Here is a 22,981-nt window from a genome sequence, read left to right as displayed (position 1 = left end):
CTCTGCACATCGATACACGATAGGCATTACCTGGCCCTTAGTAACAAAAAGGTGTCTGCTTGAGTCTGGTTCCTCCCTCACCCTGCCTCCTCACCAGACCCAAGCTATCCTTGCGTCTGTATTCTTCTACCTCCCTGCATCTTCTTCCTGTGGTGGAGCTGGGCTTATGTCATCGTGGTTCCCTGGTAGGTTGGTGGTGCAGTCACGACAGTCCGGGGGAAAACAGAGAAGGTGAGTCACACTGAAGGTCCAGTGAATCAGACAGGGTGGTCTGGGACAGGGGTTTCCCTCAGAGGAAGAGCCTTAGCTGCTGGGGTGGGGTTGGGAGGGACACCACCGGAAGAAAGGACCAACTTTCCTCCTTTCAGTGAACTCACTTAGGAACCTGTTTTCCCAAGAAAAGGCTCTGCCTATGCCTCCCAAAAGGAGTTGACAGAGGTGTAGGATCAGGCTTTCCCCCCTTTTTCTACCCTGGGTTTGAACCCTGCTCCAGTTCAAAAGCAGGTGCGCTTGCAGTGCCCTGGGGCGGTGTGGCTCTGAGTGACTTCAAGTTTCAAGTTTCAGTTTCCTGGGAAATATAATAGTATTTGCCTCGTGGAGTTGGGGTATTGCAAATAAAACCTAGCGCTACTATTGGGAAGAGAATGGAAGCTCTGTTGTCTTTGGATTAAAAATTTAGGAAGCTTTTACCTGGCCCCTGCCAGGTCTCTTGCTTTAAAGGTGAAGAGGTATGTTTGTTACAGAACCAGAGGCATCAGTGGGGCAGAGCCCAGCATAGGGGCCCTTCCTTCTGCAGGGCAAAGAAGGAGTATCAGGGATTCTATGCAGATCAGCACTACTGACGTTTTCAGGCGCCAGCATAGCGTAGGAGGACGTTGTGTTGATTCTATTGAGATGTTTTCTACATCGCAGGCATTAATTTTTACTTTAAAATATTGCATTACATTATGACTCATGTGGACAACTGGATTATTTCACACTCTCTTTAAACTCACCCGAATTGCTAAAATCTTTCATTCTCATTTTTTCCCCGTCGTTTGCTTTTGAGATGAAGATGGTATGATACACACATTGAGGTGAGAATGTGTTCTGTTCACAGGGCTCTGTAGACTGTGCCGGTTACCTTGGATTTGTGATTCTCGTACCCTACACACTCCTCTGCCTCTGTTTCCTCCGCGCTCAGGAATGGCTCACAACTATAGACACCCGTCCAGGGTCCTGTTCTTGGGCGATCACTGCGGACCGTGCCGGGTAGGGCTGGCACACCGGGCACCTGGCGTGGGAAGGTCGGCGCAAAAGTCCGGACTGGGCCAGACTTCCTGCCCGCAGGGCGGGAGTCTCTGGAACTGGATGCGCGCCAGGGGGCGTCTCCGGGCGGGAGCGGCTTCCTGGGCGCGGGCGGCACCGACAGCGGAGCGCGGGGACAGCTCACCTGGACTGGCGACATGGAGGACGGCGTGCTTAAGGAGGGTTTCCTTGTGAAGAGGGTGAGTGTGCTCTGGCCTCGCGCCCGCGTGGCCGTGGGGACAGCGGGGCAGGCAAGTGCTGGATGCGCAGAGCAGCTGGCGAAGTGTTCCCACTGGCCAGCGGGGCCCGGCTTGCAAAGGCTGATCCTGCTTGATTACTTTGGTTCAGGGCTGGCTCTCGGGTGGATCTCTTAAAACAATTTACTGGAGTTGAGGACGAAGCCAGGGACAGGACCCATGGTTAGTATATTCAAGGCCCTGGGTTCAGTTCACAGCAACACACACACACACACACACACACACACACCCCGCACACCACACGCCTTATTAAAGTACCATAAGTGGTGTGGGTGCAGGGTGGAGAGAGCATGGTTAAAAGGTACAGTTGGAAAGAAGGAATGACCTTCTGTGGTAGAGAGTTAACTGTGGCAGATATATTCTCAAGTAGCTAAGGGGAGTTCGAATGTTTCCAACACCAGGAAACATTAATAAATGTTTGAGGTGATGGAGGTGCCAGTTACCCTGATGCGATCATTGCAGACCGTGCCCATGATTGACATCCCACTGTGTGTACTTCATGCACAGTCAGGTGTCGATTAAACATAACAGTACAGTATTGAGATATAAGGCACCATGGATATGCCGTGTAATATACAGCCTGACCTCGTGTGTGTGTGTGTGTGTGTGTGTGTGTGTGTGTGTGTGTGTGTGTGACCATTAGCTTTCTTATTTCATCCTTCCATCAGTCCTTCAGGGTTAATGATGGGCACCAGGACTGATATGGCTCTGTGTTAGAGATGGGGAGCAAGGGGACACAGCTTGTCTAGAGTGCGTGAGTGTTAGGTAGGATATGAACTCCATCCTCAGTCCTCCCCAGCCCCTTTGTTGAAGAAGCAAGAATCCAACCGGGGAATGTGGGACTCCCAGGATGCCTAGGATCAAGGTAGAAAACGAACAAAAGAATCTAGAAGAGAAACTTGTATGGTTCATTCAGTGCACGCAGAAAATCTCGGGTTCAATCTCTAACTCCTAAAACAATTATTTTAACATTGATGTCAACACTGGCCATTTATATTAGTATAAAATATGTGCATATATTACATATAATATATATGCCTTTTGGCTGTTGTTCTGGGCCGACAGTCTTAGGAAGCTTGGTGATGAAGGGTAAGAATTGTCCTCCTCGTTGGCTCACTGGGTCACATTAGCCCTGAAGGCTCATGCCCCTTTCAGCTTCTGTTTACAAGATGTCTGTGTTGTTTTGCACAGTTCGTGATATGGGAGGCGAGGGAGAGGCAAGGCACGAGTTTCTCCAAAGCTCTAAGCATGGAGGATGGGAAGCCAATGGATCAGTGGACTGGTGGTGTCCATCTGTCCAGAATTCCATGCTCACTTTGTGTCTTTGTCATATAAACGATAATTTGGTTCATCCAACTCGCAGTGACAGCCTGTGGGGAGCGTCTGACTCCCACCATTCTGCAGTCTGTAAAGTGCTGGTGTCATGTGGGGTTGCTTGGTGATTGCTAGGCCGAGGTAGAGGCCCGTGGAGGAGGAGAGGGGTTACCTCCAGGTCAAACCCTTCAGATAGGGCTTTGTGGGCCTCTGCCTATTCCTTGGGTTCCTACACGACTCTCCTCTGCCACCACTACTATGTGGAGACAGAGGAGGATTGAGGTTCATCGGGACCCTGACACACTGAGAAGGGTTGCTCTTCTCTTCTAGGAGGCCCTGGTTAGAATCCAGGGTGACAGGAATCGACACACAGGGTGAGAGATTGAAAGGACAATCAGGCTCTTTCCAGCCTGATCTGAGGCAAGTGGAAGTCACATTTGTTCCTGCCCAGGGAAGGAGCTGGCTCAGGACCCCTGCTGGGATCAACACCTGCTCCCACTGCCACCTAAATCCACTTTCCTCTTAAAGCCTGTGCCACCGAGGAAGTTACAGGGTCGCGATGGCACTGGGTGGTTTAGGAGAGTTCCAGCCCCAGGATGGCGAAGACCTGAGCTGGAAGCCGGAGAGTAGAACAGCCATCTCCTGGAAGGTTTAGCTGGAGGCAGGCAGGCAGGGGCATGATGGATTTGGCTCCTAATCCTGCCCAGACAAGAAAACCAAACTTGACACAAAACATAGGGCACTTGCCAGGCCTGGCTTTCAGGGAGAGGTGCAGGGGTGCTCACGTGTGTGCGAGTGTGTGTGTGTGTGTGTGTGTGTGTGTGTGTGCGCGCGCGCGCGCGTGTGTATGTAATACAACTCTGCAGTGAAGGGAGTTAAAGCAGGTGTTGCTGCCAGGCTTGGATCTTGCTTGAATGCTGGCCTGGAGATGTCCACTGTAGACTCCAGGACTCCATCTCAAGGAAAGACAGTGAAAGTTGTATTGTTTGTTGTTGTTTTGTTTTTTTGAGACAGAGTCTCATTTGTAAAAACACTAGCCTCAAACGCTTCGTGTATTTACGGATGACCTTGAACTCCTTGATCCGTCAGCCTCCACCTCCCAAGTCCTGGTTTACAGGCATGTACCATCACGTCCAGTGTACTCAGTGCTGGGGAGTCAGTCCAGCTCAGCAAGCCCTCTACCAACTGAGTGCATCCAGTGCAACAAAGTATGTATGAGAAATTCAGACGACTGGTATAGTGGCTCAGACCTCACTTGGGAGACTGAGGGAGGAGGATCCTGAGTTGGTGCCTCACTTGGGAGACTGAGGGAGGAGGGTCCTGAGTTGGTGCTTCAGCTACATAGAGACTCTGTCTCAAATAAACAGATAACACAACCAATCCACCAAACACCCCGGAAGCTACCTACATATCTCCTGAGATAAACAAATGATCAATTAAATAATGGTTAGACAGATGTTAAAAATACTCATGGCGTTAGATCTTAAGAGAGAAAAGACACGAAGTGTGGCAGTTGCTTTCCTGGTTGGGTTGATCAAATACCAAGAGAAAACAAATTAAGGGAAAAAGAGGTTTTCTTGGCTCCTGGTTTAGGAGTCCATCGTGGTGGGAAAGGCATGGCAGAGGTCATGGGCTTGCAGCTGGGGATTCCTCACATCCGGGTAGACCAGGAAACAGGGAGCACGGCTATGCCTGAGCATCTTTTCCCTTTCTGTTCAGTCTTGGATCCCAGTTCATGGGCCAGTGCTGCCCATGTTCAGAGTGGGTCTCTCCTTCTCTGTTTAGCCTCCTTCAGGGGGCTGGAGAGATGGCTCAGCAGTTAAGACTGCTCTTCCAGAGGTCCCGAGTTCAAATCCCAGCAACCACATGGTGACTCACAACCATCTGTAATGGGATCTGATGCCCTCTTCTGGTGTGTGTGAGGACAGCTTCACTCTACTCATGTAAATAAAAATAATAATAAATCTTAAAAAAAAAAAAACCTTCAGATACACCCATGTGTACTCTCCTAGGTGATTCCAAATCCAGCCAAGGTGAAGAGGCAGGTTAACCATCACATAAGGTACATGTGGAAAAAAAAAAAACACATGCCAAAAAGAAAAAAAGACTCCAGGAGTTCTAGAGGCCGGAGGTCCAAAACTCAAGGTACTGGTAGGGCTATGCTCCCTGCCTGCCAGGCGGACCCTTCACTTGCTCCCCTGGCTTCTGTAAGGATACCAGTCACATTTCACATGGAATTAGCTCCTTCCTTAGTGTGATGTGACCTCATCCTAATTTGATAGCATCTACAGGACTTTATTTCCAAATAAGATCGTATTCATGGGTATCAGCAGTTAGGATGTCAATGTTTCTTCTGGGAGACACAATCCACCCCTTAATAAGTACCAGCTCTCCTTTTGGGGGTTGTAGGGTATAACCAACGGTCTGCTTCTTTGTCTTAATTATTTACTTACTTCTTTATTTTGAAACAAGGTCTCACTGTACAGACCAGGCTGCCCCCGAACTCACGGAGGTCTACCTGCCCTGTCTCTGAGTGCTGGGATATCCTGGAGGAAACCCTGGCTGTCTGTTTCCTCATCATTAAAGCAGGAGTGGAGTATCCTCCGATGAGAGTGTATCCGGCTAATGTTTTATGCTTCTTTAGTATAGCCATGGGGTGCGAGCTCATCTCATGGGGCCCCTCCTGCCCCATAAAGGAGCTGGCCTCTGCCCCAATCCGTGGCTTACAGATAAGAGGCCTGACATGGGAGGGTTCTCCGTGCACGGGGACTCGTGTCTAGGTAGAGTAGGAGCTGGGTTTGTCTGGACCTAGACTAACTCTGCCCGTGTGAACTGTGGCTTCTCTATGGAGTGTGGTACGAGAGTATCCCGCAGGCCTCCTGGTGAGGTCCCCACTGCAGTCTCACTGTTTCACTCACTTGTTCCAACACACTGTGGTCAGAATGATTGTTTTGTTGAGGTGGGGTCTCCCTGCATAGCTTCAAATTTGTGATCCTCTTGTCCCAGGTATGATTACAGATTAGAGGGCCACTAAGCCTGACCAGAGTGACCGACCGATTGATTAATTTTAATCCAGGCTGGCTTTTTTACAATGTAACTAAGGATAATGACACAGTTCTTAACTTCTGATCAGGTTTCCTCCATCCCCTGAGCAGGCGTGTGCTACCGGGCTCAGTATGTATATGTGGTGCTGGGGACAAATCTAGGACAATCTAACACACAAATCATGCATGTTAGGTGAACACTCTACCATCTAGGTTACATCCCCGACTCCAGAGTGGCCTTTCCAACCTGAGACCCTAAGCTTGTTCTGCTTCTGCTTAGAGTCCTTCAAGGTATGAAGATCAAACCGTGACAGAGTGGGAAACCTTTGCCTACCAGGAAGCCATTACTTCCCCATCCCTGCCCCATGGTACTCTGGCCAAGTCACGAAGAGCCATGCAGATGCTCCTAAAAAGGAAATACTGTTGTGGTGTCAGTACTGGGGAATCAAACCTAAGACCACACAAAGACTAGGCAAGGGCTCTGTCACCAGGCTACATCCCCACCCTACTCTCGCCTGCCTTCCTCGTCTGACTAAATAACTCATCATGTTTAATTCCCAGCAACCACGTGGTGGCTCACAACCATCCATCCCAGGATCTAAAGCCCTCTTCTGGCGTATATACAGACAGAGCACTCATATACATAAAATAAATAAATCTTTTTTTAAAAAAAAAAAAAGATTTATTTTACAACTATAAAAACAGCATGTTCTTTTCTGGGTGTTATAAATCTATGTCTATAAATCTAGAACTCAGAAGTCTGAGGCCAGAGGGTCATAGGTTCAAATCCAGCCTGGGTAAGACCCTGCTGTGTTTAAAAGAAATGTTTGAATGCTTTCAATTCAATGGTGGAGTTGCTTGCCAAGCATTTTTGAGGCCCTGGTTCGATTTCTACCACCACACACCCACATAAAATTGTTTAGGATATATTTTTAGAATTATATATTAGGGGCCTGGGATATAAGTTCAGAGTACTCACCTTGCATACATGGTGCCTTGGCTTCAGTCTCTGGCTACATACACACTCACATGCAAAGATTTTCTTTTAAAATGTTATTTACTTATTTATTTAGTTTTGGAGACAGGAACCTGGCTAGCCTGGAACCCTCTATGTAGATATAACTAGTTTTGAACTCACAGAGATCTGTCTGTTTCTGCTTCAGGAATTAAAGGTGTATAGTACCTCCCTCAGGGCAGGAGAATCACGAGTTCCAGGTTAGCCTGGGTTTCATAGTAAGACCCTGTCTAAATACACATTCATGCATGCTGGATACATACATATCTAATATATACATAATGCATACATACACATACGCCCTGTCTAAATACATACATGTATACATGTATACAGACATACAGATAGACATGGTAAAGGGAAAAGACACGAAGGAAAATCCACATGTTAACGTCTGCCTGGTATAATAGAATTACAGCTGAGTGATTATTCTTTGTATTTTGCAGTTTCTCTCAAGCTTTATGGCTTGGTCCTGGGATGTATATCTCAGAGGTAAAACGCTTGCCTCACACTAGAGGCCTGGATTTGATCCCTATCACTGGGGTGGGGGGTATTTATAGACAGAATAAAAGCCAGTAGGAAGTAAGGCCAAGGTCAAAGGCTTCTTGCCTCGAGAAGAGACGAGCACAGAACAGCCTGACACAATTACTGCTCCCTCCGTCACTGTGCATTGACTCTCAGCCCACACTTACTTTAGTCATGGGCTTCCTCTCTCTATGCCGTATCCTCCCCTGCATCATCTCACCGCTGGGATTTCCTGTCTGTCCATCCATAGGGCCACATTGTCCACAACTGGAAGGCACGATGGTTCATCCTCCGGCAGAACACACTCCTGTATTACAAGCTGGAGGGCGGCCGGCGAGTGACCCCGCCCAAGGGGAGGATCGTCCTCGATGGCTGCACCATCACCTGTCCCTGCCTGGAGTATGAAAACCGGCCGGTATGTGAGTGAGTGAGCATCCAGATGCTTGGTCCCCCGTTCCAGCCACCTCACCCTTTCGTTATCACTGAATGATCTGGGTTCAAATCTTGGCTGTCCTGTGAACCAGGGCAAGTAGTTAAACCTCTTCCAGCTCTTGTCTGTCATTTGTAAAATGTGATAAGATAATTATATGAAGATGTTTCACATGTTGTGATGGGGATTGAGAAAGTGGTCTGTTAAAATACCCGGTGTTCTAGGGGGCAGATGCCAAATCAAAACAAACTCAGGAGACTGTGGATGTTAACAATGGCTGTCTCTTAGCAGCAAAGTACAGGTGAGATTTTCTTTATATGTTCCTGTTTCCTTCAAGATTTATGACCAGGAGTTGGAGGGGGGGGCATAAAGAGTGAGAAACGGTGCTGTCTTGGGAGTCAGTGTGATGGCTTACAACCCTTGAAGGGCATATGTTTCAGAAGTGAGGGCCAGCTTTCACCCTATCATCAAAAAAGATATGTCAGGGTCCAGGTGTGGTGTGGTGGCACACACCCTTAATCCCAGCAGTTGCAGGACAGAGAGGCAGGCTCTTGTGAGTTCACGACCAGCCTTGTCCATAGAATGAGTTCCAGGCTAGCCAGGGCTGCTAGTGTACCCTTAACAAAATCAATGGGGCCAACAGGTAGCTTAGCTATTAAAAGCATTTCCTGCTTGTGGTAGTTTGGTTCCCAGCACTCATATCAGGCAGCTCAAACTGCTGTAGCTCCAGGTCCAGGGGATCTGATACCCTACAAATATATAAGCACCTGTAAGTATGTGGTACACACCACACACACACACACACACACACACACACACACACACACACACACACACACACACAAGAGAGAGAGAGAGAGAGAGAGAGAGAGAGAGAGAGAGAGAGAGAGAGACCCCAAATGATGGTGTGAATATGAGCTGCAGAGCAAGGCATCACAACGGGTTGTCTGCTTCAAGTACAGCCCCAGGAACAGGGATTCTGGGAGTGAGGACTCCCAATGTAGCTAGAAGGGAGTGCTCACTGAAGTCGTGATGGGAGATCATCTGGGACCAGATGGAGCTAATGGGGAGCTACAGAAGGTTTTGAGTGAGAAAATGGATTGCTGAAAGTCCTTTTAGATGTCGGGCATAGTACCTCACACCTGTAATGCTACCACTCAGGAGGCTGAGGCAGGAGGAGCTCAGGAATTTAAGGGCAGCCTAGACAACATTACAGTTTCAGAAGTTTAGTCCATTACCGTCTCAGTAGGGAGCATGGCAGTGTGCAGGTAGACATAGTGCTGGAGAACGAGCTGAAGGTTCTATATCTGGATCTGCATCAGCAGGAAGAAAGAGACGATAGCACGGGCTTCTGAAACCTCAAAGCCCACCCCCAGTGGCACACTTCCTTTAAGACCACATCTCCTTTTTCTTTCAAAAAGTGCCACTCCCTGGTGACTGAATGAATATTCGATTGTGTAAGCCTATGGGGGACATTCTCATTCAACCTGCCACACCACTTATGAAGATCTGTGAGGCGTCAGTAGAACGTTGAAGGGTGGTGTGTGCTGAGATGACTTTGCATCCTCTTCCCCTAGAACCTGCGTGCACAGCAGGCATGGTGGTGCATACTTTTAATTCTAGTGCTCCGGAGGCAGAGGCAGGCAGATCAAGGCCAGTGTGGTTTACAAAGCAAGTTCTAGGACGGCCAGACCTACACAGGCCTTACCTCAAAAATCCAAACAAGGGCTAGAGATGGCTCAACAGTTAAGAGCACTGACTTCTCTTGTAGAGGTCCTGAGTTCAATTCCCAGCAACTACATGGTGGCTCACAACCATCTGTAATGAGATCTGACGCCCTCTTCTGGTGTGTCTGAAGACAGTGACAGTGTACTCAGATACATAAAATAAATAAATAAATCTTAAAAAAAAAAAAAAAACAAGTAAAGGACTTCACCTTCCAAAAGACTGAATACAGCATCTGAGCACATTTAGATAGCTTGTGTTTGTTGAGTTAATCGAGAACAAGGAAAAAGATGGACAGATGTGTCAGATGCTTTCGAAGAGGAAATCCTGGTTTCTTCAGTGGTACTCTGGGTGTCACTGAACAAAGCCTGAACTCATAGGCTGCGTTTTAGACCTGTTGCCCCTTAATACTTATTAGAGTGCATGGGGAACATGGGTACTGTGGAAATGAGAAAACTTTAGTTTTAAATTTTAAATGGGAAACAGGCTAAATTCCTGGAGTTGTACACTTCCTGTTATAAGCCTATGGGGGACATTCTTACATTCTTCATGTTAATTTTACGTGAAATTGTGACTTGTATGATTATTTTGAAGTATTTGGTTGTTCTGGATTGAAAAGGATTGAGCACAACCAACAGTTTCTTTAGGAACAAGTCATAAAGTGTGTGCACGTGTATGCGTGCATGAGTGTGCGTGTGCTTGTGCGTGCGTGCATGTGTGTGTATGTGTGCGTATGCATGCATGAGTGTGTGTGCGCGTGCATGACTGTGCATGTGCTTGTGCGTGCATGCACGCGTGTGTGTGTGTGTGTGTGTGTGCGCTATTGAGGTGTTTGAAATTCGCTTGGCCTTTCTAGTCTCTACAGAAACAAGTTCAAACCAACCTTCCATGACACCGGCAAGCGAATGCTAACTTAGTGAAATGTCTTCATAATATCCCTTGGGTCACTGAGTCAGTCATGCCTTATTCCTCATTTTTGTATCAATTTAAATGAAGGCTATTAACTTTGAAAGCAAAACAAGTTGGTTGTGAATGCGCTGGTGACCACAGTTAGGCTTGACATGTCTGAGAGAGACTCCTGGCAGTGGGCCTGGTCTACTTCTTCCACAGTTGGTTTAAGAGCCCCCAGGTGTCCAGTTAGAGGATACAAAAGCGGCCCCTCGTACAAAGTCTGTCTACCGATTCCACCAAGCGTGAGTCCGCAGTGTCAGTAGCGGCTCACAGCCCTTGCACTCCTAGGTTGTTGGCAATGCAGGACCTCTGTCTCAACCTAGTCCTGGGGCAGAATCTTCCATTTTGGGTGGGGAATCCATCCTCTGAGGATGCAGAGCATGGAGCAGAGGACAAACCTTTTGGGAAGGAGCTGAAGCTATGTCACATGAAGAATGAGTGAAAGACGTGGAGATATTTAAACTGTGATCGGAAATGAGGCTGTGGTTCTGGAAGGAGGAGTCAGAGCTGTAATGCTGGGATGTACTCTGCATTAATGTGTGTAGAAGGGAAAGGTTGCTTTAGGAGGCCATGAGCCCGTTGTCTTGGATGTACCCAAATCAATGTGTCCAGCCCCTCTTGCTGAGTGTGAGCAGGGGCTGGACACTAGGCATCCCCGGACACATCCTCCTGGGTCCTCGCTGGCCCTGTCATTCTTGCTGTCAGCATTCCCCGAATATTGGTCTGTCTGGTTGTCTCTTCTCACAGCTCCTCATTAAACTGAAGACCCGAACTTCCACTGAGTACTTCCTGGAGGCCTGTTCTCGAGAGGAGAGAGATGCCTGGGCCTTTGAGATAACAGGGGCTATCCACGCAGGGCAGCCGGGAAAGATCCAACAACTCCACATACTAAAGAACTCCTTCAAGTTATCCCCGAACATCAGCCTGCAGTGAGTCCCCCCCCCCCCCCCGCCCCGCCTGTCCCCGACTCTGCCTGGGCTCCCTGCTGCCTCTCCTGCCTGTTTATTGGTGCTACACCACGGCTCTGGCTATCCAACCGTTGTGCTTCAGAGTGAGCTGTTTTCTCTGTTCTGGTTATGCTGTGTTGACTGCCTGGGACTTGCTCTATGTAGCTCCTCTTCTGTGTAGCTTCTCAGGACCAAGTGCTTCTACCTAAGTGAATGAGGTAGAAACCGCTCACTGTTCTACCCACTTTAGGCAGAGTGCTTGGAACTGTCATGTCTCTTTTACAGCTTAGTGTCAGGTAACAGTCACCTGTTTGGTGGGATCCCTCATTCCACCGTCCAAGAAATCATCGAGTCCCTCACAGTATGTGCAATTATTGTGTATCAATTTTAAAAGGGGGGGAAAGGGACAGTTACAGTATGTGCAATTATTGTGTATCAATTTTAAAAGGGGGGGAAAGGGACAGTTACTGAGCGCTGGCTGGATGCCGTGCACTGTGGCATGTGCCCCTCAGAGGCACAGGAGAATAAAGTCTCAAGGCCTTGCACCCCAAGACATACATAGAGGTGTTTCTTTGGCAGCAGCGACTGTCACACCAGGGAGAGGGAAGCCAGTCAGTGGTGGAGGTGATGATTTGGTCCCACAGACATGTCTGAAAGCTGTTTCCTGGGCTGGAGAGATGGCTCAGTGGTTAAGAGCACTGACTGCTCTTCCAGAGGTCCTGAGTTCAAGTCCCAGCAACCACATGGTGGCTCCCAACTATTTGTAAAGGGATCCTATGCCCTCTTCTGGTGTGTCTGAAGACAGCTACAGTGTACTCACATACATAAAATAAGTAAATCCTTAAGAAAAAAATTACAAGACATTAAAAAAAAAAGGTGTTTCCATCATGGAAATGCCATATAACCTCGCAGGCAGACAGCCTCACTGTTAGACCCACACAGATGGGATGTGAATCTACTCCTGGACTCCAAACTCCACCTCAGCCTCTGAAGTCACGTCTGTGCACTGTCTACGGGTCTGCACCCCTGCTATGCCAGGGTGAGCCCGTAGGAGCAGTTGATATGGCGGATCACAAAAGGGACAATACGGAGGGGGAGCTGAAGGAGTCCAGACAAAATGTAGCAAATCATAGGCAGCCACAACGTAGGTTACTGCAGACTCTATGCTTTAAACCGTCCCAGTTGTTTTATGTCAACAGTAATAGTTGCCTAGTGTGAACTATTCGAACATTTAGATGACCAAGAAGAGCGGAGTATTGGGTATTGATCGTGTAACAAAAGCCTGTCTCCTTGGTGTGCGTCATACCATTTGTCCCTTGCTTTAGATCATGAACTGTAACTGACCGTGTGACCAGGCCCCTTTCTCTGCCTTCCTTCTCTGTAGTCGAATTGTGGACAAGATGCATGACACCAGCAGCGGACTCCGGCCGAGCCCCAACATGGAGCAGGGAAGCACCTACAAAAAGACCTTCCTGGGTGAGCCTGCCTGTCACAAGCCCGGGTGGGAGGCCTGGGGCGTGGAGCTCATCCAAGCTCATCCAAGTGGCTTATAATGGGGACGGAGCTGACTGCTAGGAAATGGGCTGGCCTGTGAGGACCACCTGTGGGTGTGGCTACAGCTCTGGAAATTGGATGTAACCATCTGGCCGCTCTTAGGTGGAACCTGAGGTCTCTCGGGAAGTCAATGTCAGTAAGCCCTTGAGTAGGCCAGGGTAAAGCTAGCCCGTGTTTGGATGGGTGTTTGTCCTTGTGCTCACACAGGCTCCTCCCTGGTGGACTGGCTCATCTCCAGCAACTTTGCAGCCAGCCGTCTGGAGGCAGTGACCCTGGCCTCCATGCTTATGGAAGAGAACTTCCTCAGGCCAGTAGGGGTCCGGAGCATGGATGCTATTCGCTCTGGGGATCTGGCCGAGCAGTTTCTGGATGACTCCACAGCCCTGTACACTTTTGTAAGTTAATGGTTGGGTTCCTTTGGCCATTAGGGGAGAGAGGAGGAAGTGGTAAGAGTAGGAGCTATAGGGAAGACCCAGAGTATGCAGAACAGCTCTCCTGAGGGAACGAGGGACTTCTGTGTTGATAAATTTTCCGCCTTTGCAAACCCGGTGTCCTGGGTCTGGAGTTCTTCTGTAACAAGTGCTTGCTTTCCCCTTCCCACTAGGCTGAAAGCTACAAGAAGAAGGTAAGCTCCAAGGAGGAAATCAGTCTCAGCACCATGGAGTTAAGTGGCATAGTGGTCAAACAAGGCTACCTATCCAAGCAGGTATGACTGCCTTTGAGCAGGAGGAGATGCATGAATTATACTTGGAGGAGACAGGAAGGACCCCAGGGAGGCAGGGGCTGAGGATGCTGGGGTAATCTTTATTAATGGGATCTACAGAAACAGGACCTCCCCTTCTCAGCCACAAGAAGCAAGCCAAAGACCTGCATGTTCACATATACCAGACCCAAGAATTGTTTTGAAAAAAAAAATACACACACAAGTAATTGTTACATTGTCTTTGTTTGCGTTTGGTTTCTGGGAAGAGACAGCATGACCATGGCCACACCAACTCCTTTTGTTTGTATTTGCTTTTGCTTTTGAGACAGGGTTTCTCTGTGTAGTCCTGGCTGTCCTGGAACTCACTCTGTAGATGAGGCTGGCCTCCAACTCAGAGATCCAGACCATGGCAGCTCTTAAAATGAAAACATTTGGTTGGAACTGACTTAACCGTCTCAGAGGTTTAGTCTGTTATCATCATGGCAGGGAGCATGGCAGCACGCAGGCAGACATGGTGCCGGAGAAGGAGCTGAGGGTTCTGTATTCCGATCTGCAGGCAGCAGAAGGGGATTTTATGCCACACTAGGCCTCACTTGAGCACAGGAGACCTTAAAGCCCGCCCCAACAGGGACACTTCCTCCTACGTGGCCACACCCACTCCAAGGTCACATTCCCTAATAATGCCACTTCCTATGGGCCAAACATTCAAGCACATGAATAGGTCATACCTATTCAAACCACCATACACATTAAAAAGCAACTTCTATATTATTGTCTGATTTCACATTTGTGATGTGATTTTTTTTAAAAGATTTATTCATTTATTATATATATAAGTACACTGTAGCTGTCTTCAGATACACCAGAAGAGGGCATCGGATCTCTTTACAGATGGTTGTGAGCCACCATGTGGTTGCTGGGAATTGAAGTCAGGACCTCTGGAAGAACTTGGTGCTCTTAACCGCTGAGCCATCTCTCCAACCCCCTTGTGATGTGATTTTGACGAGCATAGGTTTCCCTCTGCTCTTAGATTATTATTTACCACAGAAGCTGTGGACCACCACAAAGGTCCTGCTGCTGCTGGACCACTGAGAGCAACACCGACAGAGGAAAGACATGAGACCCCGCAGGAGTGGGTCAGGGCCCGAGAGAGGCTCTAAGTGCTTAGGAAGTATTGTGCTCTTGGGCGTGAGTTCAGAGGAAGTTTCTTTCGCACTCTCTGTCACACACACAGATTAATTAATACCTTCTATTTACGTTTTATCATACACTGTATTGTGGACTATAATCGATCCTTTCTCTGATATAGAATGTTTCATTGATTTCCTCCGTGTATACATGGAAAGGGCACAAATACACTTGTAGCTACAGGGTTCTTGTTGGACCACTTGATCCTGAAAACGTTAGTGGCCTTGGGTGCACTGTGGCCTGTGAACTTCTGGTCCAGTTGACGCTTGCTCTGTCCTCCTCCTCCTTTAAAATAAAAAATTATTCATTATTATTATTATTATTGTTGTTTTAAAGATTTATTTATTTACTTTATACATGAGTACACTGTAGCTGTCTTCAGACACACCAGAAGAGGGCATCAGATTCCATTACAGATGGTTGTGAGCCACCATGTGGTCACTGGGAATTGAACCCAGAACTTACCGAAGCATAGTCAGTGCTCTTAACTGCTGAACCATCTCTCCAGCCCCATTAATATTATTATTTAAAAAAAATTATGCTCATGGGTGTTTTGTCTGCACGTATGTGTGTGCGGTGCCTACAGAGACCAGAAGAGGGAATTGGATCTTCTGGAACTGAACCTGAGTCTCCTTCAAGAGCAGCAAATGCTCTTAACTGTTGAGCCATCTCTCCAGCCCCCTCACCTTCTTTGTTGTTGTTGAGCAGTGGTGGGGATTGAACCCAGGGTCTTGTGTTTGCTTGCCTCACACCCCTACTGCTCAGCTATAGCCTCAGCCCCTTAGTCCTTCTTTTATTCCTGAGTGTGGGGATAGTAACACACCCCTTCTTTTAGTGCTAACTCTTATTTCTCTGTACACTAAATGTGGTTCTTTTGCTATGGTGCCACTAAACGGGGATTGTGTCACTGTAATCCTTGAGTGGATTGTAAACTCTCGCTGGAACATTGTCCCATCAGTGTAGGCTGGCTTGTTGGGGTTTTGTGTGATCGATGGAGGCATGGAAAAGGGAAGGAAATGTAGAACCGTCATGGGTGAGACTTGAGCCCTTTTCTTCCTACAGGGGCACAAGAGGAAGAACTGGAAGGTACGCCGATTTGTTCTGAGGAAGGACCCAGCTTTCCTGCATTACTATGACCCTTCCAAAGTGAGTGACCCGAGTTCCTTGGGGCTGTACTGCTTCTGAGTCCAAGTAGACTGGGAGCTGGTGTGTGTCCTCTCCTACATCCCGCATGGTTCTGTGCAGGCCATGCTATGGTCATACGGTTGCCTGCCCAGTGTTTGGCCTTCTGTGCCCACTCCCCACGAGAGGACCGTCATTATTTTGAGGAAAAGCACCTTTTACTTTCCCCAAAACCTGCTTGGTGGACAAGGGGAGGGCTACTCATGAGACTCCAGCCTCTTCAACCTTTTCATCCAACTGGCCCACAAGTTCTGCCTCCCTCAGCTTCTTTTCACCTTTGGAGACATTTTAATGTATTTAATTTACACAGTACATTTTGTGTCAGGAGTTGCTGCTCTGAGTTGCTGATAAATACCACCTCACATTGAGTTAATCTAATTCTAATCAAAGGAAGAAAAATGACTCTTCTCTTAGTCTCATGGAGGAACCCTCTCATCCCTGCTGTCTTAGTTAGGGTCTCCATTGCTGTGAAGAGACACCATGACCAAGGCAACTCTTTTTTTTTTAACAAGATTTATTCATTTATTATATATAAGTACACTGTAGCTGTCTTCAGATACACCAGAAGAGGGCACTGGATCTCTTTACAGATGGTTGTGAGCCACCATGTGGTTGCTGGGAATTGAACTCATGACCTCTGGAAGAGCAGTTGAGTGCTCTTAACCACTGAGCCATCTCTCCAGCCCCCGACCAAATCAACTCTTATAAAGGACAATATTGAACAGAGGCTGGCTCATAGGTTCAGTCCATTATCATCAAGGTGGAACCATGGCAGCATCCAGCCAGGCATGGTGCAGGAAGAGCTGAGAGTTCTCCAGTTTCATGCAAAGGAAGGCAAGAGCAGACTATCTCATGGGCAGCTAGGAGATAGACAGAGCAGAGCCTGGGCATAGGACTTCAAAGCTTGTCTACACAGTGGCACACTTCCTCCAACAAGGCCACAACTTTTCTTTTCTTTCTTTTTTCTTTCTTTTACAAGGCCACACCTATTCCAACAAGACCACACCTCCTAATAGTGCAATTTCCCATGAGCTGAGTTTACTGAAACCACCACACCTCAAGCACAAGGAAGATGAAGGCCTGAGAAGAGAGAGAGCAGGAGAGCTGACTGTGGAAACAAACCCTTGGGTCTCCAGAAGGGCCCCTATTGACCTCTCTAACAGTTCTAGTGTTGCTGTCTTGTCTTTTTTTTTTTTTTAAATTTTTTTTTCCGGGGCTGGGGATCGAACCCAGGACCTTGTGCTTCCTAGGCAAGCACTCTACCACTGAGCCAAATCCCCAACCCCTTTTTTAATTTTTTTTTAAAGACAGAATATCATGCAGCCCGGGGTAGCCTCAAACTCATTTGTCATGTCACCAAGGATGGTATTGAATGCTGGGATTATAGATGTGTGCCACCACCCTGGATTGAATGCAAATTTCTGAGTAGGCTAATCAAGCATGTTAACGACTGAGCTACATTCCCAGCCACTCGAGTCCCCTTTGAAGCAAGGAAAATAACCAATGTATAAGACCAGGTTTTGCATTTAAATCTTAGGTCTAACCTCAACTACTTTGTGCCCTTGATGAGTCCAGGGCCTTTTGCTATTAATTTGCCCCCATGCTTCCTACTGCTGGGCTAAATCCACCCCTGTAGCTAGGATGTGTTTCTCCAGGCCTATTCTGTCTCCCCGTGAGACCGCCCTTGATTTCTACAGTGCTGGGTCCCTTCTTTGGGTTGTCTCCCTCCTCTGGTATCTAAGTCAACACCTCTGCATTGTTACTTAACTGCTTTAGCTTTTATTTGCTGAAGCCACCATTTAGTATTGATTATTAACAGAAGGGGCCAAGGGCTGAGGCTCCTGGTGTGTAAAGTTGCTCTTTAACCATCCGGATACCATAAACCCAGTCTTGTTTCATACCAAGCACATAACTAGACTTACATAGCAATGTCAAATGTGCAGGAACACCTGTCATTACCTATGGACAAAGGTTAAGGACGCCAGTGCATGCTTCTGGTAGAATTTTGGATCAGCCTGGTAACTTAATGGCACTGCTGCTACTGGTCTTGAAGAGGCCCAAACTGCCTCACTGGTATAAGTTACTTGGGCAAGTGAAGCACAAGTTCAGCCTCCTTTATAATTTGAAGTGGGCCTAACAAGGCCTACAGGTCAGTTATTAGAGGATCTTTTTTTTTTTTTTATGTTCATGAAATTACTGATTAATCTCTTCCTCCACAGGAAGATAACAGGCCAGTAGGTGGGTTTTCTCTTCGTGGTTCCCTTGTGTCTGCACTGGAGGATAATGGTGTTCCTACTGGTAAGCTAAAACTTCTGCTCTGGCCTCAAGATCTCTGGGGCCACCATCTGCATGTTTTTGATGCTCCTGGGAGGAAACCCTGAGCAGGCCTTTTCTCAATGAGACAATAATGTCATTTTTGAAGCCCATTTAAAAAACAAGGTAAAGGGTTATGTAGATGTTCTGTTTCAAGAATCAACAGAATAATCCTTACTTTTGATTTTCTTTACTCTGTTTCTGTGCTGATGACCTGTAAGCTTCCATCTACATTACAGTGAAGGGTCACAGTGTTTTCATGTTAGAGAATGCTTTCATTTTCTACCTGTACTGATTTTACAACCTGCAGCTCTGGTAGGGAGGCAGTATCATTTCTGACTTGTGGGTATAGAAATTGAGGTTCAAAACCAGCCCAAAGTAAACATCAAATTACACGCTTCTTTTAAACAAAAATTTAGGGGATTCTTTGATGAGACACTGTAGGTCTATGAGTAGCACAGGGGCAAGCAAGCAAGCAAGCAAGCTGCAAACTTTCAGAATAACTACTGGCAGGCCTTGTGGAAATACTCCAGTGTTCTTGTCTTAGTAGCAGCTCGCTTCAAGCTGGAAGTTGACATGGATATTTAATACTTTTCCTCCCCCGTGTAGGAGTTAAAGGTAATGTCCAAGGAAACCTCTTCAAAGTGATTACGAAGGATGACACACACTATTATATCCAGGCCAGCAACAAGGCTGAGCGAGCAGAATGGATTGAAGCTATCAAGAAGCTAACATGATCTAAGGAGCAGACCAGGGTCCTCATTGGATACAGATGAGACTACCTGGAGAACTGGAGTACTTTTGGGGCTGGGGATGTGGCTCAGTGTTAGAGGACCTGCCTGGCAATCTTGAGGCCCCAGGTTCAATTCTTGGTACCGTTTAAAAAAACAAAAAAACCAAAAAACCTTTACCATTGTACATTTGCACCTCTTTGGAGACTGCTCAAGTTGGCTCCTCACATGACAGTGGGGATTCGATTTCCTGTCTTCTTATGACCAACTTTCAAAGCTGGACCAGCTCTTAGGTGAGCAGCATCTTGACTTTGCTCTTCAGAACAGAAATCTGCGTCCTTGGGGACCATAGTACCACCTCTCAATTGGAACACTAACTCTGGTTTTGCTATATTAAATACCCTAGTCTCAAGACAGCTCTCTTAACTGATTTCAGCAACTCAGTATCTCTGGGCTTAATAAAGATTGACATCTGTCTCTGGTTATTATGGTTCTTGTAGTTCTATGGTTCCCACAGGTTTCCAACCTGTAAGGCCCTATGTATTACAGAAGCTGGTTGTGGAGAAAGAAATCTCAGGTGATCTGTCACCAGGATAATGTTTCTCACGTTAAAGTGGGGGTGCTGGCAAACTGCTGACTGTTCAGAGGGATAGTGTCTGTCTTATACTGTAAGACAGCAAGTATCACAAGTTGCAGATGTCATACTCTCAAAATCTGTCACATATTTTTAAGAAATACAGCTTTTCTATGTAAAATGGACATTTAGAAAGACACGGAGCATGTGCTCTCTACAAGACAAAGATACAAATGGCAAAAGTTAAATTAAGGCATAAAACTTTGTCTAAAAATGAACATTGGCTGAAGTTAAGAACTTCCCCAGTTGGGAGTTAAAGTGAAAAGTCTGTATCATACAGTGTTTTTATAAATACTTTTATTAAATGTATACAGTGATCTGGCCCCATTACAGCCAGCATTTTCACCAAGGACAATGGCTTGGACTTTAATAGATAAAATACATAACGTACATTTAAGGGGAGTGGATATTTCTAAAGTGCCTAAGTAAAAACTTCTCTTAAAATAGATATCCTCTTAATGTCTGGAATACCTGACCCTGAATAGTCAGAAATCCCAAGAACATGTTTTTTTTTTTTTTCCCTTTATTCCTTACTTTGTAAGAGACTGCCTTTTCAAGCACCGTTTTTTCATTTGGCATCTTTCCAGGTTTAATGTACCTAGAATTACTTATCTGAATTAAACTACATTTGGCTTGATAGCTTCCTGCTTCCAAATTGCCAGAGCCATGCTTCCCATAGACAGCTACGGGTGAGACAAGGATTCTCTAGGGTTCTAAAACAGATGAGCAATGGCTTGAGACAGAGCAGTGAAGCTGGCAAGGTACTAGACCCAACTCTTTTTCATGCCTACTCACTTTGTTCTTGATGTAAAAAAAAAAAAAAAAAAAAAAAAAAAAAAAAAAAAAAATTACCTAGGATGCAAATGGGCTGGTGCACAGCAGTTGGAGTAGTGACAGAAAGAGCAGCACATCTCCATAGCTCTGGTTAGGAACTTGAACATCTTGAAATATGCCCCCCCCCCCCAGTAAAACCCCCAGCCAATCAACCAAAATAAACCCCCCTAAAACCTCCAAAACTTGAACATATTGTGAGAATTGGTTGTCTGGTTATAAAACTGATTATAAACAAGCAGTTTCAATTCACTAATATTGGGAGTCTTAAATTATTATTCACTTTGTTGTATAGACTAACGACCATGATTGTAATCAAAGGCAGAAGAGGGAAAACAGAACTGTTAGCATTTTTAATGAGAAGGCTTTGGTGGGAGAGCCAAGATATGTAAGTTGTGTTTACACTCTGAGCCCTCATTTCATGGCTGGGTGAGGAGTTTGTTCATCATCACGGTATCACTGCAGCACTGACCTCCCTGGCTAGTCACCATTTTACACAACTGTAGAACCTAGCAAAAAAAGCTCAGATGGAATAAAAATTATCAGAGCCCTGAGCTATTTTTGTTTTGAGACAGGGTTTCTCTGTGTAGCCTGTTTTAGAACTTGCTTTGTAGACTTGGTCTTAAGGCTGCTCTGATTAAAGACGTGTACCACCATGCCTGGCTTAAATTTTTTTTTTTTGAGATAGGGTTTCTCTAACAGCCCTGGAACTTACTTTGCAGCCTCGAACTCAGAGATCTGCCTGCCTCCCAAGTGCTAGCTACAATTAAAGGTATATGCCACCAACCTGACTAAAGAGTTCTTTTTTTTTTTTTTTTTTGGTTCTTTTTTTCGGAGCTGGGGACCGAACCCAGGGCCTTGCGCTTCCAAGGTAAGCGCTCTACCACTGAGCTAAATCCCCAACCCCGAGTTCTTTTAAATATAAAACTTTTCGGGGCTGGGGATTTAGCTCAGTGGTAGAGCGCTTACCTAGGAAGCACAAGGCCCTGGGTTCGGTCCCCAGCTCCAAAAAAAAAAAAAAAAAAAAAAAAAAACCAAAAAACTTTTCAGTAAACAATCCCTAGGAAAAGGGTTACTTGATACTTGATAGTGCATTTTTTTTTCTTCTGTGGTAATGGGGATTGATCCCAGGGCCTTGACTTGCTAGGTATGTACCAGGCCAACTCAGCTACATTTCTACTCCTTTGAAGAGTATTTCTGTATTCTGTCTCTGAATTAGCTGGAATTACAGTTAGTATTGCAGCTCTGGTAACACCTTCATGTTCTTGAAAAAAATTTTAGTTGAGACAGGGTCTCACAGGGTCTTAGGTGACCTGTAACTTGACATATAGACCAGGTAGGCTTTGAACTCAAGAGATCCATCTGTCACCTCTATGATGGAATTAAAGGCATGCATACCTGGCCCTAAACTTGTTTCTTGATGCATTTTTAATCTATGGATCACAACCCAAGGTGGCCAAATGATCCTTTCACAAGGGGTTGCCCAAGACCATCAAAAAACAGATATTTACACCATGATTCATAACAGCAAACTTACAGTTATGAAGTGGCAAAAACAATAACTTTATGGTTAGGGATCATCACAATGCATTGAAGGGTTGCAGTGTTAGGATGGTTGAGAACCACTGTTGTAGACAGCCAATCTGGAGTACATTCAGACTCCCTAAATCCTAGTAACATGGTATGCTGACTGGCAAGCATGGTTCCTTGGAAATGGGTCACATGAGATTAGACCACTAGACTAAAAAGCTAAGACTATGTTAAACAAAAGGACAAACTTTCATGAACAGCATAAAACATTTCCCAACATTCTAATTCCCATTCCTTTTGAGATCAGGGTCTTGCAATGGTTGTCTAGGAATTTTCTGGGCTCAAGGAATTTTCCTTCCTCAACTTTCCAATACTACTAGACCAGTACACCATAAGTACTAGAGCCATAAATAAGCACGTGCTACCGTACCCATCTCTAGACTCTTCCCATTCAGTCTAGTCCTGTATTTAGTTTTAAGTTTTCTTACAGGTAATAAATAGTATTAGTATCCTAAGACAAGCATGCCAAACTAAATGAAGATTTACTACATGTGACTATTGTAGCTGTAACTTTGTTACTTGAAAAAATTATTTTGCACATTAACCTTTAAAGTAGCTAGTTTGTGAAGGTAAAAATAGGAACACTAAAAATTTTGTGTTAAATCACATTCTGCCTTTTTTTTTTTTTTTGTATATAAAACCCTAAAGATCTAGATAGCACCTACCAGATAAAGAGGAAACTGTCCCCTTCAGTTGGGTGATGCTGCTTGAAATATCTACACCAAAGCAGCAGCACTTTAAAACATCCCTTGAATTGTGA

At 46.1% G+C, this 22,981-nt stretch overlaps 1 protein-coding gene across 2 annotated transcripts; it reads left to right on the top strand.

Annotated features, from left to right (window-relative positions):
* The first annotated feature begins 1,385 nt into the window (after positions 1 to 1,385).
* Plek2 (pleckstrin 2) lies at positions 1,386 to 19,651 on the top strand. 2 transcript variants are annotated; one of them, XR_015621899.1, is made up of 9 exons: positions 1,386 to 1,487; positions 7,693 to 7,857; positions 11,296 to 11,477; positions 12,880 to 12,971; positions 13,257 to 13,444; positions 13,654 to 13,755; positions 16,003 to 16,086; positions 17,102 to 18,420; positions 19,045 to 19,651. XR_015621899.1 is itself a non-coding variant. In NM_001114180.1 (9 exons), exons 1-9 carry the CDS (start codon positions 1,446 to 1,448, stop codon positions 19,170 to 19,172), a joined length of 1,062 nt encoding a protein of 353 aa, NP_001107652.1. In that variant the 5' UTR covers positions 1,428 to 1,445; the 3' UTR covers positions 19,173 to 19,645. The 2 variants fall into 2 exon arrangements, 1 of the variants encoding a protein (NP_001107652.1); NM_001114180.1 differs by having other exon boundaries at positions 1,428 to 1,487; positions 18,342 to 18,420; positions 19,045 to 19,645.
* Positions 19,652 to 22,981: the final 3,330 nt, after the last annotated feature.

Source organism: Rattus norvegicus, chromosome 6 (genome assembly GCF_021556685.1).
Source record: "Rattus norvegicus strain SHRSP/BbbUtx chromosome 6, alternate assembly SHRSP_T2T, whole genome shotgun sequence".
Lineage (NCBI taxonomy): Eukaryota > Metazoa > Chordata > Mammalia > Rodentia > Muridae > Rattus > Rattus norvegicus.
This window is presented reverse-complemented; position numbering and strand designations above follow the sequence as displayed.

Bases quoted from the DNA above. Each gene is read 5' to 3' on its own strand.
- Plek2 (NM_001114180.1), top strand. From the start codon at position 1,446: ATGGAGGACGGCGTGCTTAAGGAGGGTTTCCTTGTGAAGAGG. The intron at 16,087-18,341 runs GTGAGTGACCCG...CTTCCTCCACAG, and splicing joins ATTACTATGACCCTTCCAAA to GAAGATAACAGGCCAGTAGG. The intron at 18,421-19,044 runs GTAAGCTAAAAC...TCCCCCGTGTAG, and splicing joins GGATAATGGTGTTCCTACTG to GAGTTAAAGGTAATGTCCAA.